This window comes from Lemur catta, chromosome 9 (assembly GCF_020740605.2).
Source record: "Lemur catta isolate mLemCat1 chromosome 9, mLemCat1.pri, whole genome shotgun sequence".
NCBI lineage: Eukaryota > Metazoa > Chordata > Mammalia > Primates > Lemuridae > Lemur > Lemur catta.
The window spans coordinates 3,948,025-3,964,083 of record NC_059136.1 but is presented as its reverse complement, the minus strand read 5'-3'; the positions used below and the strand labels follow the sequence as shown (position 1 = coordinate 3,964,083).

Sequence of the window (16,059 nt, the reverse complement as noted above, 5' to 3'; positions counted from 1 at the left end):
AAAAAATTTCAAATTTCATGAAGATTTTATACCCAAAGATTCAAGAAGCTTCATGGACCCCCAGCACAAGAAACATGGAGAAGACAACACCAAGGCACCTCATAATCAAATTGCTTAAAGACTGTGATAAAACGAAATCTTAACAACTAGAGAACAAAAGACAAAAAGTATGGATTACTAGCAGATTTCTTGTTAGAAACATGTGAGAAAAGATTGGAACAGTAAACAACAACAACAACCCCCCAAAACCTGTCAACCTAGAATTCTTTACCAGTGAAATATCTTCCAAAAAGAAGGGGAAATAAGACATTTTTCCAGACATGCAAAAGCTGAAATAATTTTGCAGGCACAAAGGCAACTTATGCTATAAGAAATGTTAAAGGAAATTCTTCAAACAGAAGAAAAATGATACCAGATAGAAACCTGGTTCTACACAAAGGAATGAATGAAGAGCCCCCAAAATGGTAACAACACGGGTCAATATAATGACTATTTTTTTTATTATTTAAACATCTTTTTAAAGTGTAATCAACTTGTATATCAAGAATAATAACAACATATTGTGGAATTTATTTTATATATGCAGAAGTAAATAGCTGAGTGCAGTGGCACATGCCTGTAGTCCCAGCTACTCAGAAGGCTGAGGTGGGAGGATCACTCAAGGCCAGGAGTTTGAGGTTCCAGTGCACTGTGATTGCACTTGTGAATGAGCCATTGCACTCCAGCTGGCCCAAGATAGCAATACCCTATCTCTAAAAAATCTTTTTTATTTCTTTTTTTATTTCTTTTTGTTTGTTTGTTTGTTTGTTTTTTTGAGACAGAGTCTCGCTTTGTTGCCCGGGCTGGTGGCATCAGCTTTGCTCACAGCAACCTCAAACTCTTGGGCTTAAGCGATCCCACTGCCTCAGCCTCCCGAGTAGCTGGGACTACAGGCATGTGCCACCGTGCCTGGCTAATTTTTTTCTATATATATTTTAGTTGGCCAGATAATTTCTTTCTATTTTTAGTAGAGACGGGGTCTCGCTCTTGCTGGTCTCGAACTCCTGACCTCGAGCGATCCACCCTCCTCGGCCTCCCAGAGTGTTAGGATTACAGGCGTGAGCCACCACGCCCGGCCTATTTTTTTATTTCTTTATTTTTTTGAGACAGAGTCTCATTCTGTTGCCTGGGCTAGAGTGCCGTGGTGTCCAGCCTAGCTCACAGTAGCCTCAAACTCCTGAGCTCAAGGGGTCCTCCTGCCTCAGCCCCGAGAGTAGGTGGAACTACAGGGGTGCACCACTAGACTTGGCTAATTTATTCTATTTTTAGTTGCCTGGCTAATTTCTTTCTATTTTTAGTATAGACAGGGTCTTGTTCTTGCTGAGGCTGAAAAAATCTTTTTAAAAAAGAAGTAAATAATAATAGCACAAATATTGTGAGGGAAGAAATGAAATTATACTCTTGTAAGGTTTTTATACTATATATGAAGTAGTGCAACACCACTTTAAGGTAGATTGTAACAAGTTAAAGATGCATACTATTAACATAAATGCTAACCACTAAAATTACACAACAAAGAGTTACAGCTAACAAGTCATAAAGGAGAATCTTTAAGAAATAGTCAATCTGAAAGATGGTAGAAAAATAGGAAAAGGGAAACAGAACCAGTGGGACAAATAGAAAATAAATGTAAGATGGTAGCTGTAAACACACCTATACCAATAATTACATTAAATGTAAATGGTCTAAAACCCCAGTTAAAAGTAACATTGGATAAAAAAGCAAGACCCAAGTATATGCTGCACATAAAACCTGCACATGGATGTTTATAGCATCTTTCTTTATAATTCCCCAAACTTGGAAGCAATCAAGATGTCCTTCTGTAGGTGAATGGGTAAATAAAATGTGGTACATCCAGACAATGGAATATTATTCAATGCTACAAAGAAACTATCAAGCTAGAAAAAGACATGGAGGAAACTTAAGTGCATATTGCTAAGTGAGAGAAACCAATCTGAAAAGGCTCCACACTGTATGACTGCAGCTCTATGACATTCTGGAAAAGGCAAAACTATGGAGACAGTAAAAAGATCAGTGGTTGCCGGGGGTTGGGGGTGAGAGGAGGGAGGGATGAGCAGGCAGAGGACAGAGAACTTGTAGGGCAGTGAAAGTACTCTCTGTGATGCTGTGATGGTAGATATGTGTCATTGTACATTTATCCAAACCCATGGAATGTGCAACACCAACGGTGAATCTTAAAGTAAACTATGAACTGTAGGTGACTATAGCGTGCCAGTGTAGGTCGCCGATTGTAACAGATGTGCCACTCTGGTGGGGATGTTGGTAATGGGGAAGCTGTGCGCGTGCAGGAGTGGGGTGTATAGTACATCTCTGCTCCTTCCTCTCGATTTTGCTCTGAACCTAAAACTGCTTGAAAAAAGACAATGTACTAAACAAAAATTAACCAAAAATGGATCATATACCTAAGTGTAAAGCCTAAAGCTATAAATCTTGTTTTAAAAAACATAGGACAAAATCTTTATGACCTTTAATTAAGTCAAGATTTCTTAGATGCAAAACCAAAATCACAATCCATAAAGAAATTCATAAATGGAACATCATCAGAATTAAGAACTTTGGTTCTTCAAAAGGCATTGTTAAGAGAATAAATAGATAAGCCATGACTAGGGGGAAAGTTTTTCAAATCTCATATGTGACAAAGGACTTGAAACCAGAATATATAAAGAACTGTCAAAACTCATTAATAAGAAAAACAACCCAATTGAAGAATGGGCTCAGGATTTGAAGACACATTTAATTAAAGAAGACACATAAGTGGCAATAAGCATATGGTAAGATGTTCAACATCATTTGTCATCAGGGAAATGCAAATGAGAACTAGAAAGAGATACTGCTGTGTGCTCGTCAGAGTGGCTGGATTTCAGAAGACCGACCACAGCAAGCGTTGGCCAGGACATACACCGAGACTCTTGTATACAGCTGGTGGGCATGTAAGAATTGCACCGTCACTTTGGAAACCAGTTGGCAGTTTCTTAAAAGGTTACACCTGCCATGTAATCTACATATTCCACATACAGACATTTACTCAAGAGAAATGAATGCATGTATCTCTACACGTGAAGGGTTGAATGTTCATAGCAGCTTTCTCCGTAATAGCCAAAAACTGAAAACCACCTAAATGTCCATCCGTGAATGGATGGATCAGCAAACTGTGGTATATCCACGAAACAGAATAGTGCTCAGCCATAAAAGGGAATGAACTATTGGATCATGCAGAAACCCAGATGAATCTCAAAATAATTACACGGAGTGAAAGAAGTCACACAAAAAGTGCTGTGTGGTTCTATTTCTATGAAATGCTATTATAAAAAAGGCAAACTAATCTAGTGATGGAAAACCAGTTGTTGCCGGGAACAGAGAGGAGATGAGGAATCACAGGGAGCACAAGGAAACTGTGGGGGAGAGTGGATGTGTATGTTCATTATCTTGATTGTAGTGATGGTGCCAAGGGGTACACGTGTGTCAAAACACATCAAATGGAATACATTCAGAATGTGCATTTGTTGTGTATCAGCCATTGCCTAATAAAGCTGTTAAAAACAAATAAAAACAAAAAACCCAAAGCATGCATTCAACATCCAGAAAACTAGCAAAGAGATGCCCAGGTGGCACACAGGCAAGGCCAAACCTGTGCGTGTAGAGTGGGATGATAAGAGGTTGAACACATGAGCAGAAAGAGAAACGGTGGACTCTGGCCGCAGTTACCCTGCTTGAGTTCAGATCGCAGGTCCCCTCTTAGGAGCCAGTTAAGACTGCATTGAAGACAGTAGACCTTGCTGCATAGGGTCTGGGTTAAAATCTCAGCTCTGTCACTTTCTAGGCGGGTGGCCCCCAGCCAGTTATTTAGCCTCTCTGTGCCTCAGTTTCCTCATCTCTAAAAGAAGGACAGTAACAGTATTTCTCAGCACTCAGCGTATTACCTGCACATAATAGGTATCAATGAACATTAGCTGTCATTAGTGGTACCCAGTGAGTTGATGACCAGGTTGGGGGCAGACCTTGAGCACCTGATGCCCAGAGCTGGGTCGTCCCACCCGTTGGGCTGTCTCCTGGACAAGCAAAGCCCAGACCCGGAAAGGGAAGCATTGCTGTCAAGGTTGGATCCAGGCCTTGGTCTCAGGTGCCTGGGTCAGCGATCCAGACTGACACTATTGCTCCTAGGTGTTTGGGAGCCTGGCCCACAGTGCTGAGTCCTGGGCTGCACAGGCCCCTCCTCCCCTGAGGTCAGAGACTGGGCTGAGCATCACAGCAGCTGTGACAGACCCGTACCTCGGTGAAGCCATGTGCTGGGCGCCACGCTAAGCTCCATACACACATCCTCTTATTTAATCCTCTCAGCAACCTCGAGAAATGAGGGGTCTTTGGCCTCGTTTGCCCAGTGAGGAAAGTAGAATCAGAGAGGCCAGTGGGTCTTCCAGAGGCCACACAGCTAGAGCAGCACTTCCTAGTATCTGGGTCCAGAGCTTGTGCTCTTGCCACGGTGCTGTATCGTTTCTCCTCCTCTCTGCCCTGAGTGCCCTTTCCCTGGGTGCTCGTGTGTGTGTGTGTGTGTGTGTGTGTGTCTGTGTGTGTGTAGGTGGGGACATGCCAATGTTGATGGCTTTCGCCTCTCCCCTGCAGGGGCCTAGCTCTCGCGGCTCTCCTGTTCCTGGTCCTGTGGCTGTCTCTGGACACCTCCCGGAGGCCTGAGCAGCTGGTGTCCTTTGCAGGAATGTGTGTGTTCATCGCCGTCCTCTTTGCCTGCTCAAAGCATCACCGCGCAGTAAGTGCTGATCTGTCAGGCCGGGGCTGGAGGCCAGTGGATGCGTCTCTCTTCTGGCCCTGGGCTGGATCAGGGAGCTGGGATGGGAGCAGATGCTCCTCTGGGAGAGCCCCGGAGGCTGAGAGCCTGGGGAAGACAGTGGGTTTCAGGACAGGGTCCCTGTGAGGCTGGGGAAGGAGATCCCAGGACTAGAGGCCCTGAGTGGGCTGTCACCTCCCTTAGCAGAAGTCCTCAACCTCCCCAGTGGGGCAGGGGATGCTGCCTGGATGTCTCTGCAGACTCAGAGGCCGTCGCTTCTCCGCCACTTTGGCTAAGATCAAGTGCAGACTCAGAGGCGTGTGTTTCCTTGGCGACAGGCCCTCTGGTCAGTCCGAGCGTGGTCCTCCGATCTGTTTTCTCAGGAGGCCAGACCCCCAGGCACAACTCTGGCTCCCCCTGCCAAGTGATGGCCCAGGGACACAGTGCCATGGCACGCACCCAAGGCTGCTCGAGCTTCACACGGGCTCCTGATTGCGTCTTGCCCAATGGCCTGGCCTGCTGCTGCCCAGAACGTGGCCTATTCTGAATCCGAGGGAGGCTGTGACCATTGGCAAGTGGCCCGGGGCTCTGGATGGGCCCAGCCCCTGTCTGACAGGTGGATGAAGCTCCCACAACCCCTCAGTGGCCCATGCCCTGTGCCCTCACCCCACCCTGTGTCCTGCCCATCCCCCAGGAGCTGAGCTCACGGGACTTTTCTGTCGGGTGGGTAACAGGTGTCCTGGCGGGCCGTGTCCTGGGGCCTTGCGCTGCAGTTTGTCCTTGGACTCTTTGTCATCAGAACAGAACCAGGATTTATTGCGTTCCAGTGGCTGGGCGACCAGATCCAGGTGTGTACATGGGACATCCTAGGCTGCCAGGGAATGTGGGAGAAGCCACTCGGGGAGGTGGGTGGGGAGGCCACAGAGCAGGGGCAGGACTAGGCGGGTGGGTGTGAACGGGGCCCCAGACCAGGTCCCGCCAGGCCAGACACAGTGTCCTTGGAGAGGCTGGGTCCTCTGTGGAAGAAAACCCCAGACAGGAAGGTCTCCGGGTACCTGACCATGGCACGTGGCCTGGGCGGCCATCAGTGGTTTGAAACTTAAAATAGTTTAAAGCGCTGACAAAAAAAAAAGAATTGCAGAGAATTTACTCTGTGTGTATAAGTTTAAAAATAACATTTATTGAAGTTATTCTTTTTTATTGTAAAATATACACAAGATGAAGTTTACCATTTCAACCATTTTTAAGTATCATTAAATTCATGCACATTGTTGTGCACCCATCATGACTGACTTTTGTCAGAAGAGGGATGACAGCAGATTTAGTTTAAAGAGCTTGATAGGCGTTTATCTGCGATTCTAGAATCGGGGCACAGCTGGTTCTGCAGGCTGGAGCGAGTATTCCGGGGAGGCGAGCAGAGGGCTGTGGTTTGAAAGGGGGAAGAGGGCTGAGGAAGGCAGGAAAGGAGAGGCGGCTGCGTGTTTTGCAGTTACCGACCCTGCAGGGGTTGAAGCAGAGGGGACTCCCCTCCCCTGCCAGGTGGGGCTTGGCCAGAGTCTCTCCCTCTCCCGACTGCGAGGGAGGCTGAGCAGCAACGTGGTTCCCGTGTGGACACGTGGAACTGGAGCACTAGGGACTCCATTTGGGTGGCTCTGTTGGGCCCCGTGCAGGAGCTCGGTTAAACCAACGGCCTCCTGTCATTTTATTTCACTTTTGGAAACATAAATTATCGAGGGCACGAGTGTAACCCCCCACTCGCTTCCCGCTCGCCAGCTCGCCCGCGTCGTGCTCTGTGTGGGGTGAGGTGGCAGTCCTGCCTGCCCGGCTGTGCACACCCGCTGGCCCCACGCCAGCACCCGCGTGGGTATTGTGGAGGAAAAGACAGAGTTGCTGCTCTGGTCCCCTCCCCATTTTACAGACTGGAACTCTGAGGCCTGTACGAGAGACGTGACTTGTCCCTGCAATCGCAGTGCAAGTCGGGACCTAACACATAACCCCCCAGTAGAAGTGTGGTTGGACTCAAACGCCCAGTCCGTGAGCCTGGGATGGGGACGATATGAGAGAAGGCTGTGCCCTTGGTTGTCAGGGGACTGAGCTGGCACAAGAGGCACCACCTTTGACAGCCTTCACCACACATCTCGTAGTCTTGCTTCCTCACCGGCCCTTCTGTATTGTCCTAACCACTCCCGACTCAGAGCATTTCCTTAAAATTGACTGAAAAGGTGTCTCTTTGGAGAATGTGTTCAGAAGGAGCCAGTGCTCACAATCGTGGCTTTACACACGCAGCCAGGTGGCACCCCACCCTTGGTAAGGGCCTGGGGGACTATGTCCCTGGCCAACTTGCCTGGGCCTGGTGGCCCTGTCTCCCATCTAGGCCAGGCCCTGGCTGCGGGGTGCTCACGGCCCCTCTACCTGAGCCAGCCTGGTTCTCTGGCTGCTGGTTCCGGCGTCCTCCCTTCCTAGCCTGACTGCGTGTTTTGGTTTTGTTCATTTTTTAATTTCAGATCTTCCTGAGCTACACCAGGGATGGCTCCATCTTCGTATTCGGGGAGAATCTGGTCAACAGTGTCTTTGCCTTTCAGGTCAGCTTGACTCTCGGTCCTAGAGGCCCTCAGTGGCCACTGCCCAGCCACCTCCAGCTGGCAAGGGGTCTGGGCAAGGCAGCCCGGCCAGACAGGGTGGGAGGAGCCCTGCAGGCAGAGGGTGGTACTGGGAGGGGCCCAGCAGTGTGTTCAGCTGGTGACATGTTTTTTCTATATTTGGTAACATTTGCGAAAGGAAGACATTTCTGTATTCTTTTCCTTAGAGATGACCCCCAAGTTACAGAATTGCTGGGAGGCTGAGGACAAGGAGCAGGGGTGGGGGTCTGTTCTGGTCTCCTGCTGAGACCTCAGCCCTGATGTGCAACCAGGACTCTGGGCCTATGAACAGTTTCCAGGAACACTTAGGCTCAAACCATCCCCTTCCTTCAAGGCCTCTCAATGCCACCTCCACCAGGAAGCCTGCCCTTATTAATCCAGCTGCAAGTACAGCTCCTCCTCTGCGTCCTCCTAGACGCATAGTCCCTGACTCTCTTTCTCTTTCCTTCCTTCCTTTTAACAAAACTTTATTGTGCACTTGACGCACTGCAAACTATGATAGGGGAAATTGAGACAAAGATACTTTCTGTTTGAGAGAACGTGTTGTCTAATGGCAGAGCCTCAGTCCTAAGTCACAACAGGGTGGCCTGTGTGTGCTGCTGCTGTGACCTGCCCCACTGTTCTGGGGGGGTCGATGGTTGAGTTTCTTCTCTCTCCCGGTAACTGCTCAAGTGCCTAAACGCCATCTTAGCAAGAACCCTTTAGCGTGGTCCTCCTGTGGCTGCCTCACGCCGAAACTGTCTAAGACCCTGAGGCTGGTCCAGGCCTGGGCTCCACCATCCAGGGAGAGAGAGAGAGAGAGAGAGAGAGAGAGACCTGGGACCCGCTCACTCAGCACTGACCTGGGGCCCCACAGACAGAAATCAGGGCTGCCCGCCCTGGCCTATCCTGGACCACCGTCACCATGGAACTGCTGTGCGGGACTCCGTGCACAGGTTCCAGAGGTTTCTGCTGTTGATCATTGCTCCGGCCACTGTTCCCAGGGCCCCCCCACCCTGCTGGGCCCAGTCGGCCTTTCAGCCTAAGCCATGGACTTTGCCACGGACTTCTGGGCTGGTGCTGAGCCGCTCATGAGTCCAGAGCCTCCTGCCTCCCCTGACCTGACCTCTGGCGAGTCCCCCTTGGAGCCCCAGTGTCTGTGTGCCAGCAGACCCTGTGGGGAACGCCCAGGCCATCGAGGGGTTCTAACAGGCTCACCCTAAGCAGAAGGGAAGGGACAGGTTCCTGTCTTCTCAAGAGTCTTCTTGCCCCTCCAGACAAATCTTCCCATCATGTTTCTGAGACCAGCTCTGTGTAGAGAGCATACGGGGAGGGGCAGCCTCTGTCAGTCCCCAAGGGTCCCCTAACCCCATTCCCTTAGGGTGAAGGGGGCTGTGCCCTCCACATTTGCATGACCAAGTAGGGAGGCCACCCAGGGTTTCAGGGGAGAGCAGTGAAGATCTGACTTCTTGTGTCCGCCCAGACAGAGAAGCTCCAGGAGCTCCTCACACGGAAAAACCAAACACGCAGGGCTGCAGTTCACCCTCGCAGGCAGCTGCATTCAAGTGCAGTGAGACAGGTGCAAAGGGCGGCGCCTGGGGAGTGGCTCCAGGGAGAGCTCGTTTACAGTGAGGGATGGTGAGGAAGACTCTTTCAGAAGGCGGCATTCGATGTGGAGCTTCAGGGCAGAACAGATTTGGACACATGGAGCTAGGCAGGAAGAGGGGACAGTGAGGGACGCACGCAGCTGAAGATGTGCTGCTGTGTCCACGGCGCAGGGCGCAGGTCAGCGTGACGGGCATGTAAGCTGATCCCCAAAGGGAAGTTACAGCCCAGTGAGCCAAAGAAGCTGGCGGAGAGGAGCTGGCCAGGCCACGCAGCTGCCGTCCACCAGGACCCCACCCCGCTGCTGTCCCATTCCAGCACTGAACTGTCACTTGGCCTGCCGCTGTGTCTGCTCCCTCGCCAGTGAGCTGTGTTTCCTTCCATCTTTCCTCCCCTTCTGGAAGAACGTGCGCCCACCTGCCACTTGCCTCTCGCCCCAAATCACCCTTCAGAGCCATGAACTCCTGGACCGTTAGTCACAGGAGGGAGCCCAGGGGTCTTTGGGTCTCCTCTTTGTATTGCGATGGTCCCAGCAAGCGCCAGAGAGGAGCAGGGATCCGGCCAGGATCGCCCAGTGAGTCAGGGCCGAGCCAGAGCCAGAGCCGGCCTCATCCTGGACTTCAGGCAAGGGATGTTTCCTTGCTCATCGTGTAAGTAGGAACCAGTGGCATCATGTGTCTCCTCCAAAAACAAAAAGGTGGGCACGGTGGCACGTGCCTGTAGTCCCAGCTATGTGGGGGCTCAGGCAGCAGGATCCCTTGAGCCCAGGAGTTGGAGTCTGGCCTGGGCAACACAGTGAGGCCTTGTCTCAAAAGCTAAGGTTCCCTACATGGCAACAGTAATTTTAAAACATTAATGGTGCAAAAGACTTTGAGACTAACTATTCAATTGAGAGAGTAGTAACAGTGAATGCCTTTATCATTAACTAGCCTCACCATTTCCAGCCAAACATGAGCCATTTCCTGGTGCCTGGGAGGCCCTGTCCCCTGGACAGATTCCTGGCCAGTGTGTTGGCCAATGGCATTCGCAGCTGTGTTGGGCCAGATGCAGGAGGATTGAAAATAAGTGTTCCACAGGCCCAGAATTCCCTTTCTCACTACTCACTAATCACACAATGTTATTCACACTTCTCCATGCCACACACATGCACTCGTGTGTACACACACATCCATACTCACACACACATGCACACAGACACACACATGCACACATTGGCATGCATACACACACACACACACACACACGTGCACTCTTGGGACTTGTCCTCAAGGCAAGGGTGGCTTTGTCGAGTGCTCAGTTCTCTCCGTTCTTTCCGTAAATCACGTGGACCTAGTCCAAGGCCTTTGGCCAAATTCAGCCTGGGGAATTCTCTGAGCTCGCTGGGATTCTCAGAATCCAAGCTGCTTCCTGCTGGGCCGCGGTCCAACTGGTCTCTGCTGGAGGAAGTAGCGTCTCTCTTTGGGGGTCCTCAGCCCTCAGAGTACCCTGGGCCTGGAGACCAGCACAGTGGATGTGGCAGTCACCTCCCAGCCGTGTCCCCTGAGTTAGTCATTCCAGCTTGGCTCCGTCTCCCTCTTAGAAACTTCCCAGCAGGTAACCCCCGGCCCAGCCCCACATCCTTCCCGGGCCTGGCTGGCCTGGGAGCACACTCGCACCTTCTTGCGCTGTCGCTCCGCCTCTGGGACAGGCCCCCGCAGGTGCTCACCATTGCTGCCCAGACCCTATCCCTGAGCAAACCCAGTATGAAGGGAGATGTTTTCATGTCCCGAGGGTCTCAAGGTGTCTGACTGACACAGACTGCAGTGCCAGTGGTCAAGAGTGCCAAACTTTGCACACAAAGATCAAACAAGATAAGGTCTGAAGGCGCCGTTGGCTTTGGTAATGAAGGGGTCACCTGTAACCTTAGTGGGCGTGATGTTCAGGGGAGGAAATGGGGTGGAATGGCTGGGAGGAGGGAGAGGGGACAGTCCCGGCAGGAGAGATCTGCTGAGCACGAGGCATCCCGGCAGAGACAGGCATGAGGGGCAGAGTGCGGTAGTTCAGGGCGAAGGGATGGCACAAACGAGAAACCAGGGGGCATGTCCAGGGCACAGCCAGGGTTCCAGCCTATCTGGACTTGGAATCCTTTCTGCTTTTTGGTAATGCTGGTACTGTGGACCCTGCAGCTATTTTCTCCGAGGAATCTTCCAGCTCTGGGTTTTGTGGTTCGTTGTTGCCTGAGGCTAGTGACAGGACTTAAGCCTTGGGGTCTGGGGACATGGTGGTGGGGGTTGCCCAGACAGCCCTGGGAAGTCATCAAGATCCCTGGCTCAGACCCTCCAGGGAGAGGAGGGAGCAGGGCCTTGTCCTTAGTGGGTTAGTGCCGCCTTCGAGGCCCGTTTTCTGGCAAGGTGATGGCGTTTGCCCGGAGGCTCCCCGAGCACAGCGGTTCTCAGGGTGTGTCCAGATGAGCAGCAGCAGCAGCGTCCCGGGCAGCCCCTCCAGACCTGCTGAATCCCAAACTCTATGGTGAGGCTCGATTTCCATTTCTGACAAAGTCTCCGATGCTGCTGCTGGTCCAGGGGCCACACTGAGAACCGCTGGCCTGGAAGAGCCGGACGTTCCTTCTTCCCTGACTCTGGCAGTAGCAGGCCCAGCCGACAAGGCCATTTCCACAAGGCCACGGCCAGCGCTGACTTGGCTCTTCCTTGAAGGGGCTCGTCATAGTCGTGCAGGAGGCTGTGACGAAACCGCAGACCAGGTGTCTCAGAGACGACAGCAAGTTCTTCCTCAGAGTTCTGGAGGCCGGGAGGCTGAGATGAGGGTGCCGGCACGATCAGGTTCCGGTGAGGGTGTCCCTTTGCTGGTCATAGCGATGTTCTTGTGTCTGTGTCCTCGCGTGGTGGCAAGGTGGGGGAGCTCGCTGGGGCCTCGTTCATCAGGGCACCCATGGCGTTCATGAGGGCTCCACCCCATGACCTGATCACCTCCCAAAGGCCCCGCCTGCTAATACTGTCACCCTGGGATTAGGTTTGGACAAATGGGTTTGCTGGGACACGAGCATTCAGGCCACTGTGGGGAGGCACGCTACCCCTGCAGACAGGGAGCAAGCCTGCAGAACTGCACCCTGCGCAGACCTCGGGGTCACGGCAGGGCCTTGGCAACCTGCCTGGTGGCTGGGAGGTGCCTCTGCCTCTTTGCAGGCACATGACCTTGGGCAGGTGGCCGAGATCTCCCAGCCTCAGGGCGCCCATCTGTGAAGTAGGGACAGTTGCATCTGGCGTGGTTGCTTTGTGGATCAGTGAGTCCCCACACATCAGGCACCGGCACAGAGTAGGCCCTCACAGCAGGCACACAGTAGGGCTTACTGGCACTTCCTTCCCCTCCCAGGGCAGCACCGCCTGGAACCCCCTGCCCTGTGGTTCTGCCGTCTCCCATGCTGCAGGCCCCAGAGGTGTGTCCTGGGCTGTGAGAGCAAACCAGGCCCAGGGACCTCACTTAGTGGTAAACATGCCACCTTAGAAAACCGAGGGTCACCTCCGCTACCTTTTATTTCCTTGCCTCCCTAGACACTGAGCACTTAACCTAGAACATAGCTTCTCTTCCACCAAAGTCCCCATCTTGCAGACAGAAAACGCGTTTTTGTTGCTGGGGGGAGAGATTCCCAGTTCTGCAGTGGGGTCCTGCCGCCCCAGGCACCTTCCTTCCTGGCTGGGGCCCGTCTCCGCAGGCCTCCCCGCTGCCCTTGGGTGGCTCTCAGGATCAGCTGGACAGGCAGTCTAGACAGTTCTAGACAGTTCGTGATCCTCTGTGCGTCTCGCCCCCAGGGCGAGCAGGGTGATGTCATCACACCCTGTGCTGGGGCTGTTTGCAGCCCAGGCAGCCAGGAGCAGTCGCAGGGCGGGGAGAGGGTTTCTTGGGCCAGTGCCTGAGTTCCCTGTCAGGTGACACGCCCAAGTGCAGTGCAGCTGGTGACAGAGGTGGGGAGTGGAGCAAGCTGAGATGGAGCCTGCGGGTTGGTCTGGGAAGGGAGGGGAAGCACCTTGGCAGGCTTGTTTCTCGTGTCCGGCCGCAGCTGCCTGGGCAGAATCTCTGTTCTCATCAGGGACCGTTCTGTCATCCAGATGCATTTTCAACTACAGCCCAGATTTGCTTGCTCAACACTTTCTTTTCTTAAAGAATAAAAACAACCCTCCCTCGACCCCAACCCCTCTCCGGCGGTGGCTCCGCTTCTCCCCAGGGCTGGCGTCCTTGCTGTCTCTACCCGCTCAGGGCCCAGGCCCTCCTTGGTTGGTGGTATCAGCCTCTGTGCCCACCCTCCTCCGACACTGCTCTCACCTAGTGGCCAGCGACCCTTGAGTTGCTATGTCCCCAGGGTCCGGCTCGGTCCTTACCTTGCCCGAGATCTCTGATGCCTCCGACTCAGCCCTTCTTGCAAAGCCGCCTGGTGGTTTCCATCAAACCTTTCTCCTGGACGTCCTCCTTTGCAGGTTCCTGGCCTCAAGTGATCCTCTCACTTTGGCCACCCAGAGTGCTAGGATTAGAGGCGTTAGCCACCGTGTCCAGCCACTTTCGTGTCCCTCTAATGATATCCCAAACCCATGCAAGGTCACACATAATGCTCCACCTCTTTTTAAATTTTTTACAGATGTGGTGTCACTGTGTGCCAGGCTGCCCTTGAACTTCTGGGCTGAAGTGATCCTCCCACCTCGGCCTCCCGAGTGCTGAGGCCACAAGCGTGCACCACTACGCCAGCTGCCCCCTGTTTTTCACTCGCATCAGACCACAGCACGCACCCTGTTGTGCACCTTCCTTCTTTCCTTTTGCTAAAGTATCTTGGAAATCGTTCCCCAAATGCCATAGGGCTTCCTCACTCTTGTCGCCTTTCAGTGGATCATTGTGTGGTTGTACCTAGCTTATTAAACTAGTCCTCCAGCAGAAGAGACTTCAGTTTTTCCAGTTTGTTATTATAAATCAGACCACAGAAAAGAAAAAGCACTAGGGTGGGGCCTTGGGGCTGGGAAGGAGGGAATGGACGTGAAAGATATTTTAGGGGAGAACTGATGGATGTTGGGGTCAATGACCAGCAGTGCCCAGCCCAGTGCCAGGTACTGAGTGGCAGGAGGAGGTGCTGGCTGCAGGTGTCGCATGAGTCCGCTTCTGAGCTTGCTGGCACTGAGTGGACGTGGAACACCGGAACCATGCAGGTCCCTCGGTCAGGCTCGAAGCACACGGGACAGGGGTGAGGGCCGAGGCCAGGGATTGAGCTCATGGAGGAGGACGGACACTGCAACCCTCACAGCAGCCCTGAGCGGTGGCATCTTTCCCCATATCCAGACAAAGATCAGGGGTGACAGTGGTGCCTCAGGCCCCTCCCTCCAAGGCCCAGGATGGTCTGCAGTGCGGAGGGGCAGGGACAGCCTGGTCATTAGTGAGAGGGGAACAGAGGGGGCAGAATTGCCTCAGAGAGGCCCCGTAAGTGAATACCAGGGATTTCATGCTGAATTCAGAGCTGCTTCCTTGACCCTGTGGCGCATCTGCGTGGGCTGTCTGGGGCCCCGGGCCCTGCCTGCCTCTGACCAGGCCGTACACGCCTGTTCCCACAGGTTCTGCCCATCATTGTTTTCTTCAGTTGCGTCATGTCAGTTCTCTACTACCTGGGCCTCATGCAGTGGGTGATCCTTAAGGTGAGTCCCAGTGCCGGTGACCCCGGCTCTCCCAGAGTCGCCGGCTTCAGGGGTCACACTGTCCCAGAATGCCTTGCACCCAGAGCCTAGCCCCTCCACACAGACCCTGTTCCCCAGACCCTCACCCTCCCAGGGCCCCCCGCTCCCCAGGCCCAAACCCTCCCAGAGCCCCCCGCACCCCCGCACCCGTGTTAGGAGCTCTGCTGTAAGGACTGGAGCTGTGCTAAGGCGGAATGGGTGGCCTGGGAAGTGGAAATGCTCCATCAATGCAGGTGTGGAAGGAGAAGATGAACGGGCCTGGGGTGAGGGGGTCCCACACTAGGCTGGGAGTTGGAAGGAAGACGTGTCATGTACTTGTACCCGACTCTCTCTGACTCTGGAGTTTGCCGATGTCAGCCCACAAAGAGCACCTTGCTTCCTTCCAGATTGCCTGGCTGATGCAGGTCACCATGGGCACCACTGCCACTGAGACCCTGAGTGTGGCTGGAAACATCTTTGTGAGCCAGGTGGGTACCACAGCCTCCTGCCCACGTGCTCAGCAGCAGCTTCCCCAGAGAGGATGGACCCCGGGGTCCCCGGAGCTCTGGTTCAGTTTGAGGAGGAGCCATTTGAACCTTCTCCCTGGGTCCCCAAAGGCTGCTGCCCCAGTGATGCTCCATTTGGGAGACCCATTTGCCTGGGCCATGCAAGGTAGGACGCCATCTGTCAGGCACCTCCTACCATTCTAGCTGCCTCATCAGCCTAAGGACTCCCAAAGCCTACAGATGCAGTCCCATCGCTCATTTCATACACAGGGAAACTGAGGCTCTGAGGTGGCAATGAGTTGGCCAAGGTCCCACAACCACAAGCCAGAACTTAGAGTCCCCGTTTTCTCTTTCCCGGCCAGAGTTTCTTCCACTACATCATTTTGTCTTGTCTTTCCTCTGTCTTTCTGATAATGCATTTTCCAAGTAAATGTGGCTCTGAAGACACCGTCAGCCCTGAGTCCCTTTCAGAAGGCTCGACCCTCCTGAGGGTCAGCCTCTGCAGAGCGTTCGTTTCTGTCCTGGCCCATCGGCCTGACGTTCTAGTGGCTAAGAGACAGACTTACCACAAGATGCCATATTACAATGGACAGCTTAGGAAACTTTGGAGAATATTTGCATGTCTTTTAAAGTTAAATTTTTTTTTTTTGCTTCTGTTTTAGAGATAGGATCTCACTCTGTTTTTTTGTAGACATGGGGTCTTGCTCTGCTGCCCAGTCTGATCTTGAACTCTTGGGCTCAAGTGATCCTCTCACCTAGGCCTCCCAAGGTGCTGAGACTGTAGGCCTGAGTCACTGCAGCCAGCC

General features: G+C 52.8%; 1 protein-coding gene across 3 annotated transcripts in view; it reads left to right on the top strand.

Moving 5' to 3' along the window:
• LOC123645091 (sodium/nucleoside cotransporter 1-like) overlaps positions 1 to 16,059 on the top strand; it is a 52,158-nt gene that overhangs the window by 19,808 nt on the left and 16,291 nt on the right. For all 3 annotated transcript variants that reach the window (XM_045561625.1, XM_045561624.1, XM_045561626.1), the window contains exons 6-10: positions 4,681 to 4,822; positions 5,575 to 5,688; positions 7,345 to 7,422; positions 14,649 to 14,729; positions 15,155 to 15,235. In XM_045561625.1, the coding sequence (XP_045417581.1) occupies positions 4,681 to 4,822; positions 5,575 to 5,688; positions 7,345 to 7,422; positions 14,649 to 14,729; positions 15,155 to 15,235 (496 nt within the window). The remainder of the gene's footprint in view (positions 1 to 4,680; positions 4,823 to 5,574; positions 5,689 to 7,344; positions 7,423 to 14,648; positions 14,730 to 15,154; positions 15,236 to 16,059) is intronic.